Source organism: Lissotriton helveticus, chromosome 3_1, assembly GCF_964261635.1.
Source record: "Lissotriton helveticus chromosome 3_1, aLisHel1.1, whole genome shotgun sequence".
Classification (NCBI taxonomy): domain Eukaryota; kingdom Metazoa; phylum Chordata; class Amphibia; order Caudata; family Salamandridae; genus Lissotriton; species Lissotriton helveticus.
In genome coordinates, this window is record NC_136061.1 from 294,427,468 (window position 1) to 294,455,413 (window position 27,946).

The 27,946-nt window shown below is 42.5% G+C and overlaps 1 protein-coding gene across 7 annotated transcripts in view; it reads right to left on the reverse strand.

Annotated features, from left to right (window-relative positions):
- The window catches only part of VMP1 (vacuole membrane protein 1), a 917,545-nt gene that overhangs the window by 760,259 nt on the left and 129,340 nt on the right, over positions 1 to 27,946 (reverse strand). For all 7 annotated transcript variants that reach the window (XM_078679830.1, XM_078679834.1, XM_078679832.1 and 4 more), the window contains one exon: positions 20,247 to 20,357. In XM_078679830.1, coding sequence (XP_078535956.1) covers positions 20,247 to 20,357 — 111 coding nt within the window. The remainder of the gene's footprint in view (positions 1 to 20,246; positions 20,358 to 27,946) is intronic.

Sequence of the window (27,946 nt, forward strand, 5' to 3'; positions counted from 1 at the left end):
TGTCTCCTTTTTTACCAATAGGAACTCAACTTTTCCTTATATCTTTGTCCCGTTGTAATGTGTTTTTTATATGATTGAATTATATATAACTTTAATATATTATGATATATGTTTTTTTTATATGGACCATATTGGTCTCTTTTAATGTCTGCTGTGTTTAATAAATTTGTGATATGCATTGAATATATTTTAATTTTTTTGCATTGCCTTTTTTGATTACTACATATATACCTAGCGGAGTGTGTTTTGTAAATTTGTTGGGAGTAGTTTTACTCAGATTCATGTGCCCAAGGGGACTTCTACTTTTTAACATTTGGCCATTGGAACACAACCATGAATGCACAGATGTGCATACACTCGGAGCAGGCACACGTATCCTGAGACCTGTTCGACATACTTCTGAATGACTGAATCACAAGCAAGGGAACAGAACAATTCTACATAGACCTCCTTAGGATTTTCGAAGATTATATACTACATTGACTGATTATCTGTTTCAGAAGACTCCATTTACATTCCAAGTGGGTAAAAAAAAAAAAGACTCTCCCAATAGGCGATTGGAAGACTGACACATCTGAAAAAGAATCATTATTTGAAAAAAGAGGGTTCGTATGTGCGCTCCATTACAGGACAATGATTCATACACATTTTGGCCACTGGTGCCAGATGGATTTATGGTTATTCTCACTCTCGGAAACATGACTGATCATGTTCCATAAGCAAGCCTTTATTACACAGCTTTAAAAAGTGGTGGGCAAATACATGACTATGAGACGGTCATTCCTACGGAATATACTAGTCTTAATCTGCCTCTTGCAGGCCACGGAAGAGGAGACTAATTTTAGGGAAAGGTAACACATATTCACATTGCCCAGGAGAGCATTCAAAAGCACTTTTACAAATATGTTTAGACTGAGAAAGCATTCAAGAACACAGTGATAAATGTCACAAGCTCAGGGTATATCTAGGCTCTATGGTTTGCTGCAATTGCATTTTTCTGAATGCAACAATTTTTACATTTTCGTTTAAACACATTTTCAATTAGCGGAAAGGTGACATGCTTGCACACTGGCTATGCCAGTGGGGTGGCTTATGAATCAAAGTGTCTCATTGGTGGGTTTAGGCACTCAATAAGTCATCATAGATACACTCTCCCACCTTTGCACTCATCCACCCTTTAATTCATCCACTGACTCATTCTTCCATTCACACCTCTACCAAAACAGCAATAAAACTCAAAAACAATAACATATGTAAGATACATTAAAAGAATACAAGTAAAAAGAAGATAAAGGGCTGCAATTTATAGATAGTGGACATATGCTTGCAATAATAAAACTAAACATAGCAGAGGGTGTCCGTCTGGTAGAGGTATTCTAAATAGTCTAACACTGCATTTTTAAGTTCTAGCCGACAGTATACAAAATTATGGCTGGCAAACAAAACCCTGACCTACTAGAAGGGTGTAATAAGGATTCGGACAGTGCACATCTTCTACATCCATGGTTTGTCAGAGGAGTAATCAACACCAAAACCCTTGCCTACTATGGTAATCCTATTATGCAGCTAGCCCATGAGAATCCACATTACAAACATTCCATGTTACAAGATGTCTATCTGTAGGATTTAATACAGAGTAATAACAATATAATATTACATGCCAATTGGCTTTACCATACTCTTTTCACGATCAATGTCAGGCCTACTGCCTTTATAAGAACCCTTTATTATAAACAATCATTTCACAATCAATATGTCAGGTCTACTGCCTTTATCGTAAATTTTCACTATCAACAAATCATGCCTATAATCTTGATCATTGTCTTGCTGGCCATAACCAACTCAAACCTATTGTGTTGGTCATAAGCCTTCCCACAAAGCAACCATCAGGTATATTGTAATAAAATTACAAATATAGTTGTCAAAACAGCCTTACTAATGGAGCCTAAAAAGGATTACCGTAGTACAAATCGTCTAGCCTTATGGTTAATTTAGGTCAGTCACCAACTCTAAAACCCTTGCCTACTATGACAATCTGGTAGAGTCTGTGTAAGAAAATAGCAGCGTACAGGCTGTAGCAGTGTAATAAGAAATCACTCTAAAAACCCATACATGCATTACAAAAATGTAAGAACGGCCTACTTGCTTTGTCATAACTGGTTTGTAAACAGATCATACCCAAGGAATTAGAAAATACTTTTTCCAGTGAGCCGATTAGGCCTCTAGCCTTTACCAAATGGCCTGACACAACGTGCTACACAGGCTGACTGAAATGTTCATAAGCGGGCAACAATCAGGCATACATTTATAAAATCATGCAACAAACATCATCTAAAAATATGATAAAGTCTTTACACAATCCAAAGACGTGTATGTATTTACCCTCTTATTATGTCCGGTTGTATCACTATATTGAGAGACAATTATTAAAAGTGACAGTTTCTAAACATGGACTTAGATTCATTTAAGCTGCTCACACATCTCTATTTGTGATGCTGCGCCTTGCCAATTTTTTTGAGTGAAAGCTATAGAAATAGGATGCTTAAGTTTATAAGGCCTTAATGAGATTAGTTAGAGTGAGGGATTGCAGAGGGGCCTACGTAGAAGTGCCTTGGTGTTGGAGGTCATTGGCAGAGGCTGCTTTTGTCAGGTAACTAAGTGTGTAGAGGAGAGGCGAGGAAAGGAGACGGAGAGGCAGCTTTGCTTGCGCTACGATCCTTGCAGAAGATTCGGTTTCAGCTAAGGTGGGTATGAACCTCAGTTCCAGTCATCTGGTCCACTCATCTGATGCTCCTTGCACGATAGTCTGGGTAGCACCGCAGCACACGAGTACAGACTATCACTTGTTTTCTGTAAGGCGTGAACAGATGAGAGAGGTTGGTGAGATGTGTTCATCAGCCTATCCTCTCTTCTGCCAGGGACTACACTATTGATTGACTATAATAGATTAAAGCACCCGGGAGATCAACTGGACACATTTTGCAACTGCGAAATGTTGAATAGGATTGCACTCATTTGCCTTTGGCCAAATCCCCAACAAAACAAAGGAACAATTTTACTTGCGTATTTTGCCATATTACCAACGCACCAAAAGGGGACAGGAGGGGACACACAAAAGCTCACAAGTGGCTACAATATAAGACTGCATCATTATGGGGGGTCCTTGCCCCCTCTCCAAAAGGCAGGCAGGGGTTGTACCACAGCATTTGAAGGGGCCTAGAAAACACATACAAGGATGGGGCAGTCTGACTTTAGCCACCCTACAGGGTTAAGGTGCCTCCTGTCGGTAAAACAGAGGCAACACTAGTAGTTTGATGTGAGAGGACCTGAAAATCCTCATCATTGCCTCCAGATTCCTGCTGGGCGATAGGCATCTCCCATTCGCACTACTGCTGATATGCACAATTGAGGTAATGCAGACACGTTCCTTTAAACCATTTTCCAGCAGAGATTTATGCACATTTTGGTTTTAATTGGGTCTAGATTCATTCAGGTCAATTAGTTACCAGTTTGTAAACAAGCTATTGGCAAGACTCCTTGGTGAACTCTTTTGTCTTCTGCGCTTTTGAGATACTTTCCTTTAAACAGTATCATTCAAACTCAATTACGTCAAGAGCCTCTACCACAGATCACCTTTAAAGACCATGAAAAGACTACAATGGATTCAGAACTCAGCTGCCAGACTACTCTTGCATATCAAAACGCAAGACTACATCTCACCTGCTTTGAAAGCCCTGCATTGGTTACCAGAAGATCCACTTTCAAGCTACTTTGTATCATCCACAAAGCAATACATGGAATGTGACCGCTCGTCATCAGGAATAAAATCACCAAACACATTCAACAAAGGAACCTTCGCTCTAAAGGGGCATTTCGCCTCAAAATCTGGAAAAAAACCATGGGTGGCACAAACCCTTCTTTGTTCAAGTACAAACTATGGAACTCTTTACCCCCTAACATAAGATCCACCGACAACCACCTTATCTTGAGAACACTACTCAAGAATAGGCTCGTCCCCACATAAGCACCATACGCAAACAGAAATTTACAGAATATCCCTCTGTATATAAGCATTTATTTTCACTATAGATATGTACCTATCTTTGTGTATGGCTTTGTAGAAACATGTAGAATAATTATGTTAAAAAAATAAAAATCATCTTTGGTCTACATGAACTTGCTTCCATTGTGCATCTATGTACCTCCATGTGCGTGGATCGTGTGCCTGTCACTTTTCTCCTAAAAAAGCATATCCAATGCACTACCCTATTTCTCATCCTGTACCTCTATCAGTATCTTTAATCTACAAATAATTACCTCCATTATGCATCTACCCTATTTCTCAGCCTATACTTCTCTCAATATAGCTTCTAGCGCAACTTTCATCTCAAACTTCTTTCTACTACTCCTTCCAATGTACTACCCTTTCTCTCACCCTGTACATCTATCAATATATTCTCTACACCCACTCTCTCATTTATCCCATACCACTACTATGAACCCCACAATAACCCTTTGAAGAATCTCTCCTACTCTACCCCTCCTTGCATCATCTGACACCTCTTACTATACCGATACCCCAAAACAAAACTTTCTAAACTCTGCCCTCTGACTCTTCTCCTCCAAAAACCCTTTTTACTCATCCAAAAGCTTCCACCTACTGCTATAACGTTAAAAAAATAGAAATACAAACAAATAAATAAATAAAAACCAAAGCCATCACTCTATCCCTCCAGTATTCATTTCAATCAAAATAATAAACTAACATTTTCACTTCTCAAATTCCATATTCCACTATACTAATTCACCACTAATCCTTTATGGGTTCCAGAGTAGCTTGCTACTCGCCAATAAAGCATTTCAACACCCCATCAGGGTTACAAGCGCTATATAAATGCAAACCTTTTCCCCTTTTCTACCCCTCCCCAACCCTTATCACCCAATCCAAATAACTGACTAACATATCCACTACTCAAATTAATTTCATGTTTCACCATACTAATTCAACACTAATCGTTATGGGTTCCAGAGTAGCGTGCTACTCGCAAAAAAGCGCTTTAAAACCCCATCAGGGGTAGCAAGCGCTATATAAATGCAAACCTCTTTCCCTCATCTTTCCCGCCACCTACCCTTCTCTATCCAAATAACTGAATAACATATCCACTACACAAATTACTTCATATTTCACCATAATAATGTTCAACACTAATCCTTTATGGGTTCCAGAGTAGCGTGCTACTCGCCAGAAAAGCTCTTCAACACCCATCATGGGTAGCAAGCGCTATATAAATACAACCTTTTTTCCTCTTCTATCCTTCTGCTACCCTTCCGAATCCAAATAACTGACTAACCTATCCACCATTTAAAATGTACTTGCCTGTTTCACTATACTAATTTCACACTAATCCTCTATGGGTCCCGGAGTAGCGTGTTACTCGTCGAAAAAGCGCTTTGACGCCTCGTCGTGAGTAGTAAGCGCTATACAAAGGCAATTACAATTTGGAGTGTCAGCTTTTGCGGACTTGCACTTTAAGCATTTGTTAATAGTATCTTAGCCCTTTCAGGCGCTCACGCATAGTGTCTGTTTGGGGAGTGTTCGTTCTTGCGGGCACCCACTCGAAAACGCCTTATTCCTGTTAAATCACTTAATGATGAAATGTTCCATGCTAAGAACTTTCATATGTGTATTTATAGAGCTTATTCCTGAGCATACTAATAATACGTTTGATTCTTGTTACCGTCTTGTTTCGTTGGTATTTTTTCATAATTCCTGCAGCAATATTACTTACTAGCTTTGAGACATTTTTTGATAGAGTATCTAAAACCTTTGTACCGTTTGGGTTCTTGGATAGCTGATTAAGGCCTTTGGCTGAAGCCTTTTAATCCCAGTCTTTCACAATTTTGTTTTGAGATTTTTTAAATCCGCCTTCCAGGTAGGAGGCACCAATGGTATTTTTAAGTAGGGAACTAAAATAGGCAGAGGGAGATTTCTTGTTAGTTTAGCAGATTTAACAGCATGGAAGGTTTGCGACAGATTAATTTTCTACAGATCTATTTTGACAACTGTCCCAAAGAATAACAGTAGTAATAACCGTTCAAAGTAGAAGGTCCTCACTTGCGTATTCTACAGATTAGGACGATTTAAAATGTATCCTAAGCCTGATAGCAACCTCCTAACTGCAACTTGTGAATCTTCATCTTTCCAAGACACAATATCCAGATGAAGAGGACTCATTCCGCTTTTCCCTACTAAAGGGTGATTGGTGACTTATCGTTTTGGGTGTCCAGAACAGTCTAGTATTGGGCTTGTGGGAACCCCCTCATATTTCAGCTTGAACTCAACACCTATGAGTAGGTCATTGAAAACTAAAATAGTTTGCAGGAGTAGGACTGAATGGAATCACTGTCTGTGGAGAATCAAAGAGTACACCTGAAATGAGGATTATGCAACATTGCCTCAGCGCAGGAGCTTGAGGGTGCAGAAAGAAGACTGCAAGAGGAATCTCCATATTAAGCTAAACAAAGTCAACACCTTTAGAACACAGCTTAGATATAACTGGATTACTAGTATGTCTAATGAAAGACACTGTAATGTCCTGAAGCACATGAACCTTTTACTAATGAGCTTCACAGAGGCATAAGAAATCAGGAAGGCTGTTTCAATCCAAAGTTATATCATATGAAAAAAGTGGGGGATTAGATGCTTAAAATAAATATCTCAAAGCTCATGGGTGCACTCTCTTTGCTAGATATCAGCTGAGAAAGCATTGCCTTTTATTGATGCGTAGTTGATATTCTTTGTACAAAAAGCCTAGCTTTGTGAAACACACTATGAACGCCTTACAGAGAGAAGCCAAAGCTCCCTTGCCCCTTGGGACAGGTGTCGTTCATGTTGCATCAGGGAGCAATTCAGATGAAAAGCTATTATTATTCCTTTCAGACTGTAACATGAAGTTCTTTCCACAGCAGGACAGTTGGAAAAAGAAGAGGAGAATCAACACGATTCCTAGAAAAAGAGAATTCCCTGCTCAAAGAGGTGAACTTTGCTCTATAGATTTAGGAAATTAATACAGTAATAAGAAACAATTGTTTCCAGCTCACTGCAAGTCAGAATTTTAAAATGAAAACCAATTAACCTCGTTACTATGGCCCTTTGTTAATTTTATGGGGTAGATAGATTTTATTTGGAATAAAGCTACTGCAATGTGGAGAAACGATGGCTGGATGTTATCCCAATTGAGCAAATGAAACATTTATACCAAATGTTAGGTTTGAGAGAGAGGGAGAGGGGTGAAGCAGAGAGGGGAGAAGGTGAGAGGGGAGAAGGTGAGAGGGGAGAAGGTGAGAGGGGAGAAGGTGAGAGGGGAGAAGGTGAGAGGGGAGAAGGTGAGAGGGGAGAAGGTGAGAGGGGAGAAGGGGAGAGAGGAGAAGGGGAGAGAGGAGAAGGGGAGAGAGGAGAAGGGGAGAGGGGAGAAGGGGAGAGGGGAGATGGGGAGAGGGGAGAAGGTGAGAGGGGAGAAGGTGAGAGGGGAGAAGGGGAGAGGGGAGAAGGTGAGAAGGTGAGAGGGGAGAAGGTGAGAAGGTGAGAGGGGAGAAGGTGAGAGGGGAGAAGGGAGAAGGTGAGAGGGGAGAAGGTGAGAGGGGAGAAGGGAGAAGGTGAGAGGGGAGAAGGTGAGAGGGGAGAAGGGAGAAGGTGAGAGGGGAGAAGGTGAGAGGGGAGAAGGGGAGGAGAGATGGGAGGAGGTGAGAGGGGAAAGGGGAGAGGGTAGAGGGGAGAGGGGAGAGGGAAGAGGGGAGAAGGGCGAAGGAAGAGGAAGAGTGTGAGAGAGACTGTAGGTGATCACAACTTCGTAGTTGCGAGTCAATCATACAATTTGTAGGAAAAGATACTGTACATAACAAAACTCCTAGAGCTAATTTTAATGGGAAAAAACAGTAAACCCAGCAACATGCAATCTAGTGAAATGATCAACCACAGCTTTCCTAATTTGGCATGCAGCAAAATGATGGATTGCTGTCATTTTTGCATTTATTCCCAGAGTGCTCCGGAGATAAAAAAGAAAAAGAAATTCACCAAGACATAGTATTGGAAATGAGGAAGGCCTAAGCACGTAGGCGGTCTAGGTCCAGATACAAATGGAAATTCAAAATCTATAAATCAACAAGACAGATATATTAAAGCTTCAAAACCACAGGTCAATATCGACTGAGCCTTACAAGAAATAAAGAGATGGGGCAGAGACTTACAACAGAGATATCAAAGGGTAAATGCCTGAATTGTTAGATATGAAATATACATCACAAATACCACACTCCTGCACAAAGTCTCGAACTCCAGCATTATGGTCTACAAATGCAAAGGCTGGTGTAATGTGCAATAACACACAAAATTCCACAGGGCTGAAAGAATTCTTCAAATTGTTACACATTCGAATAAGGACTACTGAGGGACCTTAGGTAACGCAGAGTTGAGCAATTATAATCTTCCTGGTTAACACATTTAAAACCATATACGAAAAAGAACAATATCAATATTACCTCATTTAATACAAATCATTCTTTAGGCTACAACACTCCGATGTGAAGTGTGCAGCAATATAAGTGGTAGCATGCTGAAAAAAATATTAACATTTTATATTTTAGAGGTAACTTCAGTGCTGCTTTTACAGTCAGGAGCATACAGTATCAAAAAATGTGGTCTTGGCAGTGGAACAATTAATCTAAACAAAAACCATAGTAGCACAAAGAAAGATAGACAACACAGGTTGAGATGTGGTTAATATCCACTATTCAAATATGTTATATTATCCAAGCAATATCTGGAACAAAACAATTCATAGTATTCCACCGATATGTGCCTTGTATCTGCACAGTTAGACAAAAGTGTAATAATATTCACAGTGCTCTTGGTGGTCAGGAAAGGAAGGAATGGAGATAAGAGTGTTTAAGTATGGGAAGGGGGGACATGGAAAGGCAAGAGTGACATAGGTACATCAATGCAAATTTCTATGTACATTTCCATACATGATAAGACTGTTCCCAAAATAATACATAACTCAAACGGAACCAAAAATTAATTATATGTTGTGTCCCTAGAGTTTGTATTTGGAGTGTAGTTGACGTTTCAACCCCTAGATTCAGGATGTTTATGGTCCTTGAGGTGGGGTCTTCTTCAGGACTGTGTGGGCACGTATAGGGGCAACGGAGGACCAATCCGCCGTATTCAATGGGAAAGTAGGGCTTTAATCGAGCTCTGCTAGGGTGAAAGAGTGGTTGATCAATAACCACCCGGGGACTCGAATCATTCAGAGTCGCAATATGGAGGAAAGTGGTTTCACCTCTGAGTTCAGAGGTGAAACCACTTTCCGAGATTGTGGATCCTGAAGAAGACCCCACCTTAAAGACATCTCAACCTGTGTTGTCTATCTTTCTTTGTGCTACTATGATTGTTGTTTCGATTAATTGTTCCACTGCCAAGACCACATTTTTTGATACTGTATTTCACTGACCCTGGTCAGGTAGTATATATGGGTCGAACCCCTTTGTATACAACATTTACAGTCAGGAGGCCACACATACACTGCCTCATTAATGACTTTCAAACAAGGTAGAGTGAGCAGAAGCATGTCACCTTTACGCCTAATCCCTCCCCTCAACCTCCCTGCATTAGACAGATCACTCCTCACGCACCACTTCATTAACTCATCCTTCATGCAGGTTTTCCTTATTTGTCGTGTATTCATACGTTTACAGACAAAGCGTGGAGAAATAATCCATAGTATCTCTTTAAAAAGGGAAAGGCTTAGCACTGATGTGAAGGCCACGCTTTAGCAACAATCTGTGGGAGGTTAGATCTGTTCACAGGAGTAAGACAGTCAGTGAGCTGATGCATCTGTAGCAGAAATATGTTTGCAACCGACAGGACTAACGGCTGAACGTCAATAAACTGATTACCATTCAGTTTGGATTTAAAACAGTTGTTTACAGTGATTTTTAGAACTACAAAGCTGCAAATGTTTTGCAGTTACGGTTGCATAAAATCAAGTCATATTGTTAAAATACAGTCTTTTAACTACACAACTCCGGAAATAAAGTATACCGAAACACGCCCAAAAAAAGGAAGACTTAACGAGCACAAAAAAAAGCACACCTAATTATTCTTTTGAATTGCAAAATAAAGATCAACATATGAACCACTGTTGTGAGTTCTATGCGGCCCCATTTTTTATTCCAACACCTGATTAGGTGCATTTTCTCACTCATCCGACAGATGTAAACAACTTGACGCTTTTCATCAGTGGATCTATATTTTATTTGAATAGGGTTCTTGGTAGTTTTTGATGGTTTGTTTCTGATCGTTTGTAGAGAGGTGCCTTGAGATTCACCGATCTACAAAGAGGTGGAATTTGAGGAGTTTAACAAGCTAGGTCGGGGTAGGAAATGCTCGGAGGAAGAACCAGAGAGCATAGAATCTCCAGGAAGAAATTGTTACTTATTTTTCGTCCTGATTCAGCATGTTCGGAACTTTCGGTGAATTAATAAACGTTAGAATAACTCCATGTTGATTTCGGGGATCACGGAACACTTCAATATAGGAAAACTATTTGACCATATTTCATTAAAAAGGATGAAGACTCCAACATGTTCCTATGCTCCTCAACACTTTCTATTAAAAAAAAAACTACAATAGACCTGCTTTCCAAATGTCAGACTTAACATGCTAAAGCGAACCTCTACTCAGACTACATTGCCGAATCTATGGTAAAACTCTGCTGCATTAACAATTAGGAAAAGTGCAGCCTGATAGGCTTTCATTGAAAGTGCTGAACCGAAGTCCAGTCCTCTAAAGGATCTAGGATCTTACACTTCCCATACGCCTTGGACTGGCAGTTTCTACACACAGTCAGGTCTTTCTGGAGGAATGTTAGAAGAGCTAAATGAAGCCCAAGACAATATTTCCAATTCAAAAGTATGGAAAGCTGGAGAGGAGCGCGGTTCACATATGAAGGACCTCAATGAATAGTCCTACAATCCAGAATCAGGACAACAAGTAAGTAACCTTTTCTTCTTCATCGTGGGATCTTCACTGATAGCCGAACAGAATAGCAAGCTAAAAACTGTCATAGGTTTGCAGCTCAGGGGCATAAGGAAAACAACAACATGAACATCGTGAAATTCTTTCATAACCTCTATTGGAATAAGCCAAAGATGTTCTTTTAAACCACCTGACCAACCACAGTCCACTTTTGTACCGGCATAAAGAATACTGGGAGTATGGTCGGGCTCCCAGGTAGAAGCTTTGAAAAATTCTGTTAAAGGAATATTCCTCAGCAAAACTGTAATAGCAGATTTTTCTCTGGGGGAGTAGTGTTTTTGGCCTTGTTTCAGTACAGGCTTATTCACAAGTTGATAAAACAATAGTATGCAGGCTGATATCCACCAAGAGATCGACTGTTAAGTGGTACCTAGGCCATTTTTCTACTTATGGATTGCTCTTGTTGTGAGCCCTTAGGAGATATTGCAACTTTGCATGTGGACATGGAGTATTCCCTGGAAAGCTATTCTGGTCTGGTCTTTTCCTTGACCCTTAGGTCTTCCAGCCTGCATCTCAGCTGTATGCCTCTGCTGTCATTAAGCTTCATTTTGGATATTTTTTGACAAAACGTACACACGTTCACGCTGTGAGTCTAGGGCAGGCATACCACAAACACCTTGCATGGGTACAATGCGTTTTGAATGTCAGCAGCCCTACATGCCAAGAACAGATGCATACTGGTAAGTAGCATATTCCGTTCGAGGCATGTGGGCTGCTGAATTCATATCTGTGCATACAATGTATAGCAGTTTCTCCCTTAGCGGTGGCTACCTGTGCCAGCTGCAGTAGTCTGAAAGAGTTTTTAGAACAGCCTGTCCTACAGCTGCTTGCTGTTTGGAATGTACATTCACACAATAGTGTTTTGTGAAAGTATGTATGGTTGACCATGTGGCTGCTCTACATATTTCCTGTAAAGGAATGTTTCCTAGGAAAGCCTTGGATGCCCCTAGTTTGCGTGTAGAATGCGCTCTTGGGGGAACTGTTAAAGTGTGTTTTGCTTTTAGATAACATATTTGGATGCACTTAACTAGCCATCTGGCTAACCCAGATTTTGAAATAGGGTTGCCTTTGTGTTGTGGTGAGAAGGCAACAAACAACTGTTTAGTTTTTCGAAAATCCTAAGTTCTATCAATGTAGTTTAAAAGTGCTCTTTTGACATCTAGGGTGTGTAGAGCTCTTTCAGGTACTGACTGTGGATTTGGAAAGAACACTGGCAGTTCTATTGTCTGATTGATATGAAAATGGGATACCACCTTGGGCATGAATTTAGGGTTTGTCCTAAGAACTACCCTATTCGCATGTATCTGGATGAATGGCTCTTGAATAGTTAGGGCTTGTAGCTCGCTAACTCTTCTAAGTGAAGTAATTGCTACTAGAAATGCCACTTTCCATGTTAAAAATTGTAAGTCACACGAATGCAATGGTTCAAATGGTGGTCCCATTAGTCTGGTTAAAACAATGTTTAGGTTCCAGACAAGGTGAAGGCGGGTGTTTTGGGGGGATTATTCGTTTGAGGCCCTCCATGAATGCTTTAATTGCAGGTACTCTGAATATCGAAAGATGCTGTCTGTTCTGAAGATAAGCTGCAATGGCAGCTAAGTGTATTCTTATAGATGAATAAGCTAGATTGCAACGATGTAAGTGCAAAAGATAGCAAATGATATTTTGCGTTGAAGCATCTAGTGGGTTTATGTCATTGTTATTGCAGTAAATGACAAAACGCTTCCACTTTGCAGCGTAACAAGCTCTGGTTGTAGGCTTTCTTGCCTCCTTGATGATGTTCATACAGTCAGGAGATAAGTTGAGGTAAGTTTAGGTACCCAAACTCTAAGACTTCAGGAGCCAGATCGCAAGGTTCAGTTGTTGCGGATCTGGGTGCTGTAGGTCTCCATGGCTCTGAGTGAGTAGAGTAGGTGTGAGTCGCAGTCTTTGATGAGGCACCACGGAAAGTGCTAGGAACGTTGTGTACCATGGTTGCCTCACCCATGTTGGACCAACTAGGATTAGTGTCATTGAATGTTGTCGTAGTTTGCGTGCCACTAGCGGTATTAACGGTGCTGGGGGAAAAGCGTACGCAAATCTGCCTGATCAGTTCATCCATATCGCATTGCCCTGCGACTGCGGATGTGGAAACCTGGCGGCAAAGTACTGGCCTTTTGCGTTTTCTTTTGTGGCGAACAGGTCTATCTCTGGTTGTCCCCATTGCTGGAAGTATGGTTGGAGCACTGTGGGATGAATCTCCCACTCGTGCAGCTGTTGGCTGGGTCTGCTGAGCAGATCCGCTACTTGGTTGTCTTTGCCTGGGAGGTGTTCCGCAATGAGAAAAATGTTTCTTTGGATGGCCCACTTCCACATGTTTTGTGCTAGATGTGATAGCTGTGGAGAGTGTGTTCCTCCCTGTTTCTGTATGTAGTACATTGCTGTCATGTTGTCCGTCCGGATCAACACAGTCTTGTTGCATAAATGTACTTTGAACGCTTTCATAGCTAGAAAAATTGCCATATTTTCTAGCAAGTTGATGTGCATTTTCTTTTGTTGTGCTGTCCATAGGCCCTGCACTGTGTACTGAAGGACATGGGCTCCCCATCCTATCAGGGATGCGCCCGTCGTCAACACTATCTGTGGTACAGGCTCTTGGAACAGTCGTCCCTTGCAAAGGTTTTGTGGATTCCACCAATGCAGAGAGTTGTATGCACGACTGGTCACCAACACTAGGTCTTTCAATTGTCCTTGAGCCTGGTTCCACTGCCGTGCTAAGCACTCCTGTAGCGGACGCATGTGTAGTCTTGCGTGAGGGACTATGAAGATGCACAAAGCCATCATGCCTATGAGTTGCATAAACACTCGGGCAGAGAGCGAGTGTTGGGACTTGAACCTTTGGATTAGTAGCTGCATACTGTTTATTCTTGCAGCGTTTGGGTATGCTTTCGCTGTTTGAGTATTTATTGTTGCTCCCAGGTACTGCTGTACGTGGGATGGTTGAAGGTGAGATTTTTGGTAGTTTAACGTGAAGCCTAGGCTGTGCAGTAGGTGAATTGTTTTTGACATGTGGCTGGCACACTGCTGGGCTGACTTTGCTGGTATGAGCCAGTCGTCCAGGTACGGATAGACATTAATATGTTGTCTTCTCAAATGTGCAGCTACTGTCGCTAGGCATTTTGTGAACACTCTTGGAGCTGTTGTTACACCAAATGGAAGGACTTTGAATTGGTAATTTTGATTTAGTAGCGTGAATCTGAGGTACTTCCTGTGAGCAGGATGTATCGGGATATGGAAATATGCGTCTTTGAGGTCCAAAGTTGCGAGGAAGTCTCATTGCTGCAACAGTGGTAACACGTTGTAGAGTGAGCATATGAAAATGCTCTGATAAGATGTAATGATTTAGGGGTCTGAGGTCCAATATTGGTCTGAGAGACCCGTCCTTTTTGGGGATGAGGAAGTATAGTGAATATACCCCTGTACCTTGATGTTCTAATGGTACTAGTTCTATGGCCCCTTTTTGCAGCATGCTGATGACTTCTTGCTGCAATAAGTTGAGGTGTTCTACAGACATAGGACGTTGTCTTGGAGGTATGTTGGGTGGTGTGGAGGTTAGCTCTAGGCAATAGCCATCTCGGGTAATTTGCCTTACCCACTTGTCTGTAGTGATGTTTTGCCAGACAGGTAGGGATTGTTGTAATTGTCCCCCGACCGGTGTTATATGGTCTGGGGGTAGCGCTAAGGAGTCACTGTTTTGTATTGGTAGAGGATCTGGTGGTGTTGTTCCCTCGTCCTCTGCCTTTGTTGTTATTGCCGCGGTATCCACCTCTATTGTTTTTATTGTAGGTGGTTTGTGTGTTTCCCTTGTAGTTTGTGGTCTGCTGTGATGAGCTGCCTCTTCCAGCCCCCCTGTAATTTGAGCGACGAAAGGAGCCTCTATGTTGTTGTGACTGTAGGGCTCCCATAGACTTAGCCGTCTCCTTGTCTTTTTTCATTTTGTCCAGTATTGTATCTGTTCCTGGACCAAATAAGTAGTCAGGATTGACTGGCTGGTTTAACAAAGTGGTCTGGACTTCGTTTTTAAAACCAGAAATGCGGATCCACGCATGTCTCCTGATCATAACACTGGTGTTAATAGAACTGGCAGCTGTATCTGCTACGTCTAAGGAACATTTAATGGAGGCGTTAGTGATTAGCTTTCCCTCCTGTATTAATTGTTCAGCCTGTTCTTTTTAAGTGTCAGGTAAATGCTGGAGAAGTGTCTCTAAGGTATCATAGTGTGCCCCGTCATACCTAGCTAACAGGGCTTGCGTGTTCGATATTCTCCATATGTTAGCTGCCTGTGCGGCTACCCTTTTCCCTGATGCTTCAAAGATCTTTGATTCTTTGTCGGGAGGTTGAGCTTCCCCAGTTGTTTGTGAGTTTGCACGTTTACGTGCATTTGCCACCACTAAAGAATCCAAAGGCAATTGTCCCTTAATGAATGTAGGGTCTAGTGGCGCTGGCCTGTATTTCCTCTCTATTCTGGGGTTAATGACCCTTGCCTTAGTGGTGTCTTTAAATATGTCTCCTGCATGTTTAAGTACCCCTTTTAACATAGGCAGTGTCTGAACAGATCTTTCTGATGTGGCAAAAGTGGCAAAGAGGAAATCTTCCTCCACAGGGTCTGCATGCATGTCCACATTGTGATGGAGGGCTGCCCTTTGGATTAAGGAATTAAAAGCAGCTGTGTCCTCTGTAGGGGAAGGCCTAGCAGGGTATGCAGGTGTATCAGGAATGGATTGAGAGTCACCGGGATGTACTGGATCAGCCCATGGTTGAGTATGACTGTCTTGTTCAGTGTCTACTGGGTAGCTGTATTCCTGATCATATTCCTGATCCACCTCTTCATCTGAGTTTGTGGGTGTATAGGAGTATTGGTTAGGCCTAGTTGGCTGAATAGGCTCAAATAGAATAGGTGAAGTAGAACAGTCCCTTTTCTTTTTGAGTGGTATAGTGTAAGTCTCTTTCTGAGTCTCTGGTCTGATCTTCCTCTTGTAGAGAGTGAGTTTCCCAGAGTTAGGGTCAATGTAAAGTTTTGATTGTTCAACTGATTCAGGGTCTGGATGTAAGACTTCCTGTTCAGCAGTTCTTGGTGTTTTTGCCAATGTCTTTTGCTTGGTTTGTTTCGGTTCGATGCCGCTTTTGGGGTCGACCGCCTTTGTTTTTGAGGAAGGTGGGAGGCCAAACTTAATCGGTCCGATGTTCTTTTGTGGTACTACAGTTTGTTTCGGTAGTGCCTGTTTCTTTGGAGCCGTACTTTTTCCCGTTTCGACAGTCTTTTTTGGTACGATTATGGCCTTGTGTCCATTTCGGAATCGACGCTCTTTGATGTCGGTTCGACGGCCTTTTTCGGGTCGATTTTCTTCGGCTCGATCGTTTTCTTTTGCTGAGCCATTTGTTTGTCGCCTTTTTGTTTGGGGTCGACAACCTTTTTTGGATCGAGTCCCTTTTTTGTGTTGGCAGCTGTCGACGCCGATGTTTTCGGTTCGACGCCCTTTTGTCTTGGAATAGATGTAGGGGCGCTGGCTTTTGGCTCGACGACCCTTGTGTTCGACTCCAATGGGTCGATATAGTTTGGCCCGAAGACTGTATTGTCGACGAGTTTCTTCGATCTCGACTCCGATGGATCGACGTAGTGTGGTCCGAAGACCTTGTAGTCGATCAGTTTCGGTTTAGTTTTCTGTTCCACCACTTTTGGTTTCGATACGACCAATTTCGGAGTACGTTGATCCGATGGCTCTTTAGTAATATTCTTAGCCAAGCTGTATTGCGGGGCTATAGAATGTGTTTCGAGATCTTGGCTAAGGCCTTGTGGCGATGCCTCGACCTGAGCCTGTGGAACCATGGAGGTATAGGTATGGGACGCCGTACTCACGGTTGGGCCCGGTTCGTCACTGGAGTCGTCCTCTACGGAGCCAATCCCTTGTCCGTCGTCTCCTACCTCGACGATGTCTTCTTCCTCGTCCATGTAGTAGTCGGAGTCATGCTCCGATTCTTGATCAGACTGTTCTTCATATTCTTCGGCTTCGGCAAGATCTTCTTCGCCGTCGAAGATATTTTCTGGCTCTGGCGCTTGTTTCTGCATGGTTAGTCTAGCGGCCCGTCGAGTTCGAAGTGTCTTTTTGGAACGAAATTGGGCACAGGCTAGACAGTCAGATTCATTATGTTCTGGCAATACTGGTTACATACGGGGTGCTTATCGATATGTGGGTATTTAGAGTTACAAAGAGGGCATCTTTTAAATGGGCTCCGTTCCATCGACGACTGGTCGCGTGGCGCCGAGAAGGCCCGCGGCCCGATTCGACGTCCCAAGTTGTAAAAGTTTGTAAAGAAGTCTGTCGGCACCGATTCAAGACAATACCGACGATACCGAAGGCCTTTTGGCCTCTAGAAAGTGTAGTTGTGATTCCGAACTTCGAGTAAAGGAAAGTACATCCGAACCCAATGGCGGAAAAAAACAATCTGAGGATGGAGAAGATGCCCATGCGCACTGTAGTCCAGGGGAGGAGCCACCTATCTCGTGATACTTCGAAGACTCTTCCAGGACAACAATGTGCAATCATCCGGACCCAACACTAGGCGGCGATCTATGCACAGATATGAATTCAGCAGCCCACATGCCTCGAACACACCCAAAGTGTATGCAACATTCCAGTCATGAGCTGGAATAAAAAACTGACTGTGTGGCAACTTCCATTAACAGACAGTGATGCTGGAGTCTTTACCATTACCGATAAATTACGCTCAAATATAAGACCTATGCTGATGTGTTGGGTGGTTCCTTCTCGCACCGCAAGATTATGCTTCCGTTTATGACCATCAATGAGGACTCTAATGTGCAGATTTGATGGCCAGCTTGATGGACAAAGGTGTTTTTACTCCCAAGTAAGTGGGTGATCACATTTCAACAAGGTATACAGTGTTTGATGCTGGCTTTAGGAAACAGTGGAATTTGAATGTATAATCTTTGTGCACAATATTTAGTGTCTCGAATTAGATTTTTTATTTAACCAGGAGCCAATGTATTTTTTTTTTTTTAGCAGTGGGTGTACACCCTCAAAACTAAGCTTCATCCTCACTACTGTCAGTCCCTCAACTCCCTTGCTAGTCCTCGTAGCACATTTGCATAGTCTAGTTTTGCTTAGATTACAGTATATGCTACTGCGGCATGCCCTTCTCATCTAACAGTTGTAGTTTTTTCAGACATCACCGGTAGCAGTTGTTGACCGAGTGTCTTGGTTGCCATGTCTTCCCTATTTAAAGAGGCTGCATATTTTGGAATTTTTCTTATGAGATGAATGAGGTGACTACAGATGCAAATGAAGTATATGCTAAGGTACGAGACGGACGGTATCGTGGATCCAGTGCTTCTACACGAAATCCACAAAATCCTACTTCAAGAAACCGATTTTGACAATTTGTTTTCTTGAACCATTTAAGATAATTTTTTCCACCCAGAATGAATTTCATCAGGTTGACATACTAACCGTGTGAAAACATTTCTTGGCGAAAGTCTTTTTTCCAGTTTGGTTTTCCTACCCTGTTTTTATGGGGAGGAGTGTTGCCATCCTTGCACTGTTCTCTGCCGTACCTCAGACACTTCCCTGCTTTTACCTTGTCTTTTTGTTGAACTCCATTGTAACATTTTTTAAAGAATAGTTATTTTTATAATATCTATTGTAACAGTTAAGATTTTTTTTCCTGGACCTAGGATTCAATCTCGGGTCTGGCATACCCTTTCCATGAAATCTATCTAGTTTCGTGAGAAGGGTACTTTGTCAGTATGGCATATTGCAAAAATTTCATTTTGTCAGCCTGATTTTGTCAGGCTGGCATGGGCTCCAAGTGGAAGTGCTATGCTAATGTAGGAGAGGGATGGTATTGTGAATCCTTAAGGTAGGATCACTGTTCTCACATCAATAAAGTAGGAAGCTGAAATGCAGCAGGTCTGGGAATAGACTAAGGAGGGTGGCTTTGGAAAATGACTGTGAATGGCAGGATCCAGGTCAATGATGCCAAGAGATGGGAACATTCCATCAAACTGGAAGGTGATCAGACAGGGAGTGATTTGGTCATATAAAGATGGACAGGAGAGAATGTGTACCTGGCAGCGACGTTGTAAACAGGGCCAGTCAGTGAATATAGCAGTATTCAGCGCTGGCATCTCGATGATCGAGGATCTGAGAATATGGCCACAACCGTCGGCATGGGGTAACGTGTTTTCAATAAAGAGCTGGATAGTGGCTGAGGGCACGGCGTCAAGGTTGCTCTGGTGTTATAAGCAAGGGTGGGAGATTCATTGAAGGAGCCCTCAAAGGGCTCCCTTAGGCAGAGCATTTTGCCTTCACTTTTTCACTTTGCTGCAGGGGAATGTCTTCCTACTTCTTTTTTCAGTGTTTCTTAATTGCGACCAAATTACATCAATCCAGTAGATCCTGTCTCAGCACTTTTTAAGCTGATCCAACTTTTGCAACCTTAAGTAGAAATGTTTTGTGGGTCGCCACATACCATAGGTTCAACAATCCTGTGATTATATGGTACAGTTCCAGTTACAAACCACCTTGCTCAATGAGCTCCTTGTTTACAATCAATGACATAGCACATTCCCATTCACAGACAACCTTCCTCACAAGTATTTAACACTTAACACGACTTTGGCATTCTAAAAACGTAAAAACCTGCTGAAAAGTGTAACACAATAAATAGGGGGAAAGGTAGGTGAGAAAAGGACCGAAAGAAAATAACTCAAACAGCGAAGAAGCTTACATCGGCTATGTTTCCATTATGCTGCAAATGGAAATAGTGGTACTTTAGTTTGTGAAAACTACAGCCAAAACAAAACTGGTTCTAGGGGGCTATGAAATTAATAATAAAAAGGTATGGTTGATAAAAGCAACAGAAACGTATAGAGATGGGCTTAGGCAAGTCATGATCGTGCTTTGGTGGGATTTTATTCCATTTGTACAATGGTAAGAAGTATTCAGAAAGGGAAACAATATAGGGCAGTACCACGCAAAATATTATACTTAATCAACATAAGTCACAGAGGGGTCTCAAACACTGTCGATCAGTTTCATGACGTAGAGGCATTGCAGAATTCAGACAATGAAGAGAAGTATGCTAATCTTACCAGGTAAAGCAGAAAGGTATGTAGACCTGTTCCGAGTCCTACAGAGGACAGGATTCCTAAGCCTACCCAGTAGGCACACCATAAGAATTTTCTTTCCATGTACTGTACATACTGGAAAGGAAAAATAAGAACTCAGAACTTTGTCATGATGAAAAACAGTCGCAAGTGAGTAGTGCCTTCTCAGACAACATAACAGGAGTCAATCATTAGGGCCACTAGTCATCTACTATGATAAAATGCAACTGCTTGCGCACTCGATCCTGTGTATACCATTAACCATCTATTGTCTTACTAAAAGTGTGGGAAATAGCGGACCAGTTATGAAGGTTATTTATTTTACATCGGGCATACATCACAGACGTTTTCATTCACAGACTTTTTCACTCACAGAAGTAGTCTGTATAGAAAACGGTACTTAACTGTAACAATCTGTTTGCAGCTTGTTTTGCTGTCAAACTTGCATGCGGTCCACAATCTTCCAATCAAGTGTTGCATGCGGGCTTGCAATGTTGTTATTCAAGAGGTTTCGGTTTCAAGGTGATATCGCCCTAGCAACACACAATTCACCAGGACACAGACACCACCTTAGATGTTGTGATCCTCAGAGGGCAAGAATAAAGTAGGTGTAAAGCTGTGAAGCAATAAAGTGTGTGATGAAACCAAAACATTTATTTAGATAGATTGATTATTACCGTGAGCAACCACCCAGGGATGTTGGTGGGTGCATGTGAATCTACAACACCACATGCTGCAGTCCAATTATTACAGGTAATAATGTTTTCCGTTTGCTGCATGAGCTGCTGGATATCACACGCTTTTGCATACACTGTAAAGTAGTACTTATCTCCCTAACCTGGGGTGCTTGCAAGTGGCAACAGATGATGTTTGGACACAATCTTAAGTAAAAATTCTATGACATGGGCTTTTTGTTGGGCATGAACGTCCAACAAAGCAATGCTTAATGAAAATAACCATTTCACAGCTTAACAGATGTCTGCGAGTGGAGGCTTGGGAGTAGCAACAGAAGATGTTTGGAACAACGTTTTAAGAACAAATTGTTTGACATGGGGTTCTTGTTGACATGAATGTACACAATGTAATACTTAATGAAAATAACCATTTCACAGCCTAACATATGTCTGCAAGAGGTATATTGCCTTGACACGTCATAGAGGCTCCTTTCTTAAGAGCTGAATGCACCCTAGGCAGTGTGTGTTTAGCTTCGTTATAACCGATTTGAATGCATTTGACAATTCATCTCGCATGGCCTGTATGAAAAACTGGCTCGCCAAAATGAGGCTGACCAACAGTGGCGGAGCTGCTTGGTTTTCCTAAAGGATACATAAAGATCCCTTATGTTAACAGATCATTTTTGTTAAAAGATCCCTTAACGTCCAAAATGTGTAAATCCTGTTCTTCAACTGATGGTTTAGGTGGAAGAGGGTAAAGCAACAATTTGAATGACATGGAAAGAGAGGTTTTGGCAGAAAATATGGGTGTGTTCTAAGGATAACCAGATCTTTGTGCAATTAGATAAATGGCTCCCCAACTGTTAAAGCTTGCAGTTGACTAATCCTATAGAGGGAATCGGCAATGAAGCAACTTTCAAGGAAAGGAACTGCAGTGGACAAAAGTGTTGCGCCTTGAATGGAGGCTCCATAAGACTCCTAAAACGGAGGCTTATTGAGGGGACTGGTGGCATTCCTGGTGTGTAAGTAGCACAACAGAAAGTGCACTTTAGCCTTAAGGAATCACTAATTACCACCAACTTCAAGTTGTTGGTAATTAGCGATTTCCTTTAAAAAAAAAGCACTTTTTTGCTTTTTTAAAGTGCCATGTGGCACACATTCATGCCCTTAGGGCATGTATGTGCGCCATATGTGCACACATGCACATTTCAGGCGTGCAATAGGGTGTCCTTTTGACACCCTAGCACCCTTGAAATAGCTCCCGCTATTTGCAATTCTTTAATTGCGTACCGCAAATAGTGAATATCTTCCCATTCATTCCTATGGGCCTCCTAGCCGATAGGAATGAATGGGTAGGTATTCCTGATTAGCTAATCTCAATTTGCGATTTGTTATTAAGGAATATTAAGGAATCGCTAATATTTTAGCCATTCCTACCTACATTCAATTTTGAGAGTCCTTAATAGCGACTCAGTAAAGTTCGCTATTAAGGACTCGCAAATTTGATTTTACCTACATCTGGCCCCAAATGTATTGTTTTATTATAAAACACAAAACTGTACAGTCAAATCAACCATGTCACAGACAGCCTATAATGCACATACATACTTTGATCAGTCATGTATGCTCAAACCATGATAGTCCCACCATTTGCCCCAAATCTTCCCATGCTTCTGTGGACTTCCCATTGGCATATTGATAGGCTTCTCTTTTGTGGAAGAACAGTCCACTCTCACACGCCAGGCAGCCAATATGGGGAGAGTTCTTGGAATTCCACCCCTGGGGATGTGACTCTTGGCGACCAATATGGTTACCCCTATAAACATGTGACCCCCTCCTCCAAAGTCCTCCAAGTAAGCCCAGGTCAACTTTCAGGGAGAGGTCTCAGAGTCAGTCTACGACTGATGAGTTCTCACTCTGTAGCCTGCCATCATAAGGTCAACACAGACCACGTGAAAAAAAATCTGCATGCGGGGAAAGAGCAGCAAAAACAGCTGGCCTGTGAAATCCTCCCAGCTCCTTGAATCCGCTAAGGGGTCATATACAACAGGAATTACAAAGACTGACTGGTGTTCTCGGTTTTGTAGGTATGCAGCTATTGTGTCCTGCCTTTTGTAAGTGTCGCAATTAACCAATAATGTCTTGCATTATGGCCTCCTTGGGCTGTCTGTGATGATAGGTACAATAATTAACACAGCTTTTCCATTTAGCTGTGTAAAATGCCCATGTAATGGGCTTCCTGGCTTCTTTCAAAGTTTGCATGCACTACTCTGGAACATGCAAGTAGCCCAATTCTATGACTTCAGGTGCCAAACCACAAGACTGAGTGCCCAGAGTTTGGGGTGGCAGAGTGGACGTTGATGTTACGAGAGGATGTCTGGTTGCACTTGTTAGCTTTTTGTGGGGATGTATTGACATTTCTGGAAAGAGAGAGTACCACCTCTGCCATGCCCAAGTTGGTCCTATAAGGATCAGCCTCATTGGTGCTCGTCACATCTTCCTCAGTTCATACAAAATGTCTGAAAGTGAGAGTAAAGTGTAAGAAAATAATACTGACCAGGTGATCCATAGTGCAAAGCCCATGGAGTATGGGTACCTAGAGGTGAATGTAGCTTTGCCATTTTGCGTTCACATGTGTGGCATAGAGTAGAAAAAAACTGTAGGAGCACCTGCGCACAGAGTTCCCATTCATGTAATTCTTGGTCCAACACACTGTGCCGGACATACATTGGACCTTCTATTCACCAACTCCCCCAATGTATGGGCAGACCCCCCTATTCCACTATTGTGGACGGACCATTACTTAGTGAAATTCACTATAAATGGATGTGTGCCGGGCTCGTCCAGTAAGGCCAATTAAAAAATATGCAGAACCTTGAAAAAGATCACTCTTGCCTCTTTTTCGAAGAAATTTCAGGAAAACCCTATAGACCTGACGGGAAATGTTAATTTAGCGGCAATACACCTTGAGACAGCGATTGGTAGGGCACTAGATGATATTGCCCCCCTTCGAATGGTCAGGTGTAGGGAGAAACCATCGCCCTGGTTCACGGAACAGCTAAAAGAAACCAAGGCCATTGTAAGAACCGCTGAAAACAAATGGCGAAGAAGTAAGGACGCCATCGATCGAAGGTCCTATCAAACTTTACATACCAACTATATGAGGGAAATAAGATCAGCCAAGAGGGTGTACTTAGCAGATCGTATAATCAAAGCTGAAAATTCATCAGAAGAGCTCCATCATATTCTAAAAGAATTTACTTCTTCAAAAAACCCATCATTGACTCCTGACACCGTAGAATGGATTGAAGCTCTCTCCAAATTTTTGGAGGATAAATTTACAACTATATGTGAACCATTCAGCTTAGATTCTCAGATTACACAGAGTCAGGATTACGATTCCATCACTGATAAGTCTCCCTCTAGATGGACAACCTTCAAAATGTTTAATGAAGATAAGACCTTTATAGTAGGTCAAAAGATTAAATCAGGCTCCCCGAATGACCAACTACCTCCTAAACTATTTACCTTACTCGCTCCAGCGTTGGTGGATCGCCTTACTTGCCTACTAAATAAATCACTATTGGAGGCAGATGTCCCAGAAATCTGGAAGGCGGCAAGAGTAAGGCCGATATTGAAAAAACCTGGAGCGGATGCCAACACTTATGTAAATTACCGACCTATCTCCCTGCTCCCGTATTTTGAGGAAATACTGGAAGCATCGGGCAATGAACAGTTGGTGAAATATCTTGACTCTAACGACCTACTTGACATCTCACAATCGGGTTTCCGTGCTGCCCACAGTATGGAGACAGCACTGGTTGAGGTCACAGACAATATAAGAACTGCTCTGGACAAACGTCAATCTTCCATCCTGGTCCTTTTGGATTTGTCTGCGGCCTTTGACACCATCTCCCATTGTATTATGATTCAGAGGCTATGGGAGATTGGTGTCAGAGGGCAGGTACTGGAGTGGTTCAGTAGCTATTTGACCAACCGAATGACCACGGTACAAATAGGCCAAATCCAGGCTAGCACTTGTCTTGTCAAAAGGGGAGTGCCGCAGGGCTCTATTTTGAGCCCCACGCTCTTTAATATTTATATGGCACCCCTGGCCAAAGTAATTAGAGCGTTTGGCTTCGATGTTTTATCCTACGCCGACGATACTCAAATTTTTGCCACCCTTAGCCTTGACGTTAACGAGACAAAAAGCTGTTTTAAGAACTGTTTGAGGGAGGTAAAAAACTGGATGGATCAAAATCATCTGCAACTAAACGGCAGCAAGTCAGAGGTCATGCTGTTTGGCAAAGCCAGTGAATTTTGGACTCAGGACTGGTGGCCTACTCAATTGGGTGACTGCCCGTCCCCCAAGGAATCTGTCCGTAATTTGGGCTTACACATGGACAATAAACTTTCCATGAAAGCGCAAGTGGACCATGTTGTTGGCACCTGTTTTGGCATCATGCGCGGTTTGCGTAGGGTTTTTAAATGGATACCGGTGGAAGCCCGTAAACCTTTGGTACAGGGCCTCATCATAAACAGGCTTGATTATGGCAATTCGCTACTACTTACCACAAATGAATGCCATCTCAGGAAGCTGCAGGTCTTGCAAAATACTGCAGCTCGCCTTGTTCTCGACCTACCCAGAAGATCCCCCTCTATGCCGTGTTCAAAAACTTTACACTGGCTCCCTGTAAAAAAAGTATTATGTTTAAAACACTATGTATGGTTCATAAACAGATGTATGGAAGGGGCCCAAAATACTGGACCCAGAAACTCACATGGTACACGCCAGGGAGACAGCTGAGATCTAGCACTGAGTCACTACTACTCACCCCATTAAGAATTCAAACTGCTCGGAATGGAGGTCGTGCTTTCTCTTTCCTGGCACCATCTCTCTGGAATAAAATGCCTCTTAGTCTGCGCACAACTTTTGAACATACTAGTTTTCGAAAGAAGCTTAAGACCTGGCTCTTTTGTTAACTTCAGCTGCTTTCCTCCTTGTAAGAACGGTCTGCATGCGCCATGAGGAGACTCTCTAGAAGTGATATGTGCGCAATACAAATATTCTGACTTGACTTGACTTGACGCAGTCTACTGACTAGGCCTGCAAAGTAGTTGTCCACTGAAGCAACGTGTTCCGCTCGGAGGAGGGCCTGGTGGCCAAAGGCCCATTATAAAATGGTCTGCGCTAGCTTGTATAACTGCTGTAAGCGCGTACTTTCTTGTTGTTGTGACCGAATGAGCATTGCCTTTTTGCAAATGAGGCTAAGAAACACTTATAGCACTAAATAAACTGTCATCAATTCTAGTAAATTGATGTGAAGAAGTTCTTGCATCAAACCATTGGCCTGGAGTTGTGCGCAGGCCTATGTGCTGGAAGGCTAGCGCTGTTGGCTGCAGGCTTTATTGCCTTAACCATATTCCTCCTGATGTACTGATTTTCAAGTATTTTATATATATTTTGCTGCTATCTGCTGTTTTTATCCTGTATGATTTTTAGCTTTATCAGTGTTCGCTGTTTTTAAACAATTTAAAAAGTGCCCTGCACCTTGCACTTTTCTTTGCTTCTCTCCATGGTCCACCACAGCTCTAATGGGCTGATTGAGTGGAGGGAGAGAGGACAGAGGTCACTCTCTTTGCGCTCTCCACTTCCTGTTGCTTAACCTAGAGAGGTGGGCGCTCCAGTAGTTGGGCTCGGCCGGGCTCTCCTGCCTCCTCCTCTATGAAGAGACACTATGGTGGCGTCGCCCAGGGGACGCGTGCAGCGGGCATGCCAAAGGCATGCCCTTCTTCTTCTGGACCATGCTGAGGGCCAGGATTCCTGGTCCGGGTTAGTCAGAAATACAGTGAGGGGTAATGTGTTACTCCACTTAAGGCCATCTATAGTGATGGCAATTATTGTAAAAAGGTCTGTGTTCACTTTAGCCCTGCGACCCTCTCTAACAGGGTCATAGCTCTATGCCCAACCTGTGGGTTTAGACTGGAGGTTTACGACAGGGTACAAACCAACCAGGCGGACTCTGTATTTAATAATGCACATCCAAAAGACTACAAGAAGAAGGATCTACTCTGCCACGATTAATGCACGCTCCCTTTCTAAACATAAATACGAGATCGCAGAATTCTTAGATAAATATCACCTAGATCTCCTATTTATTACAGATACTTGGGTCGACCCTTCAGCTGGCCCAGATTTTATCATCACTACCACTGACAGCTTTTCTGCATATAGATGCAATAGAGCACTAAGGAGAGGGGGAGCTCTGGCGCTCATCCACCGAGAATATCTTGTAGTTAGGACAGAGACGATTACCTCCACGGTATGTGAGGCATTTAATTTTAATATAATGCTCACCAATCATCAGTCCTTTAAGGGGAACCTCTTATACTGTCCACCGGCCCCAGGGAGATTTTCTATCAGCAATAGGTAGCCTACTGGAACCTGTGGCTGGTGAATTCAATTTCACGATCTTAGGAGACTTTACATTTCAGCTGGAAGCCCCCAAAGAAAGGGAATCTATAGCCCTTATTTCGGAGCTAGAGGTGTTAGGACTCTTCCAAAACGTTATGAGTTCTACTTATTCGGCTGGGCATACACTGGACGGTTTGTTAACGAACAATGAGCAGATCTCAATAAGCGAGATCCTCCCTTTAACATGGTCTTATCACTCTGCAGTGAATATGCCACTTTTTCCCGCATGCCATTATCCCGCATGTTGTTATAACGCGGTCTTTAAAAAGGCTGCATTGTAACAAAGCATTCCATTACACCGCAACTCGTAACTACGACTTTCGGAGGGGAGGGGGGAGGGGGGGGCAGGGCGCTGGATGTTGGAATAGGAAAATGTACTATTTCAACTGCAGACTGTAGGGAAGGTGTTGGATTTTAAATCCAACAACTTCTTCCCCCTCCGCAAGTCGTAACAACTTGCAGGGTAATGGTATGCGTTGTCACAACGCGGTCGTTGTTACAACCGCCTTGTAACAGCATGCGGGGTAACGAATGCA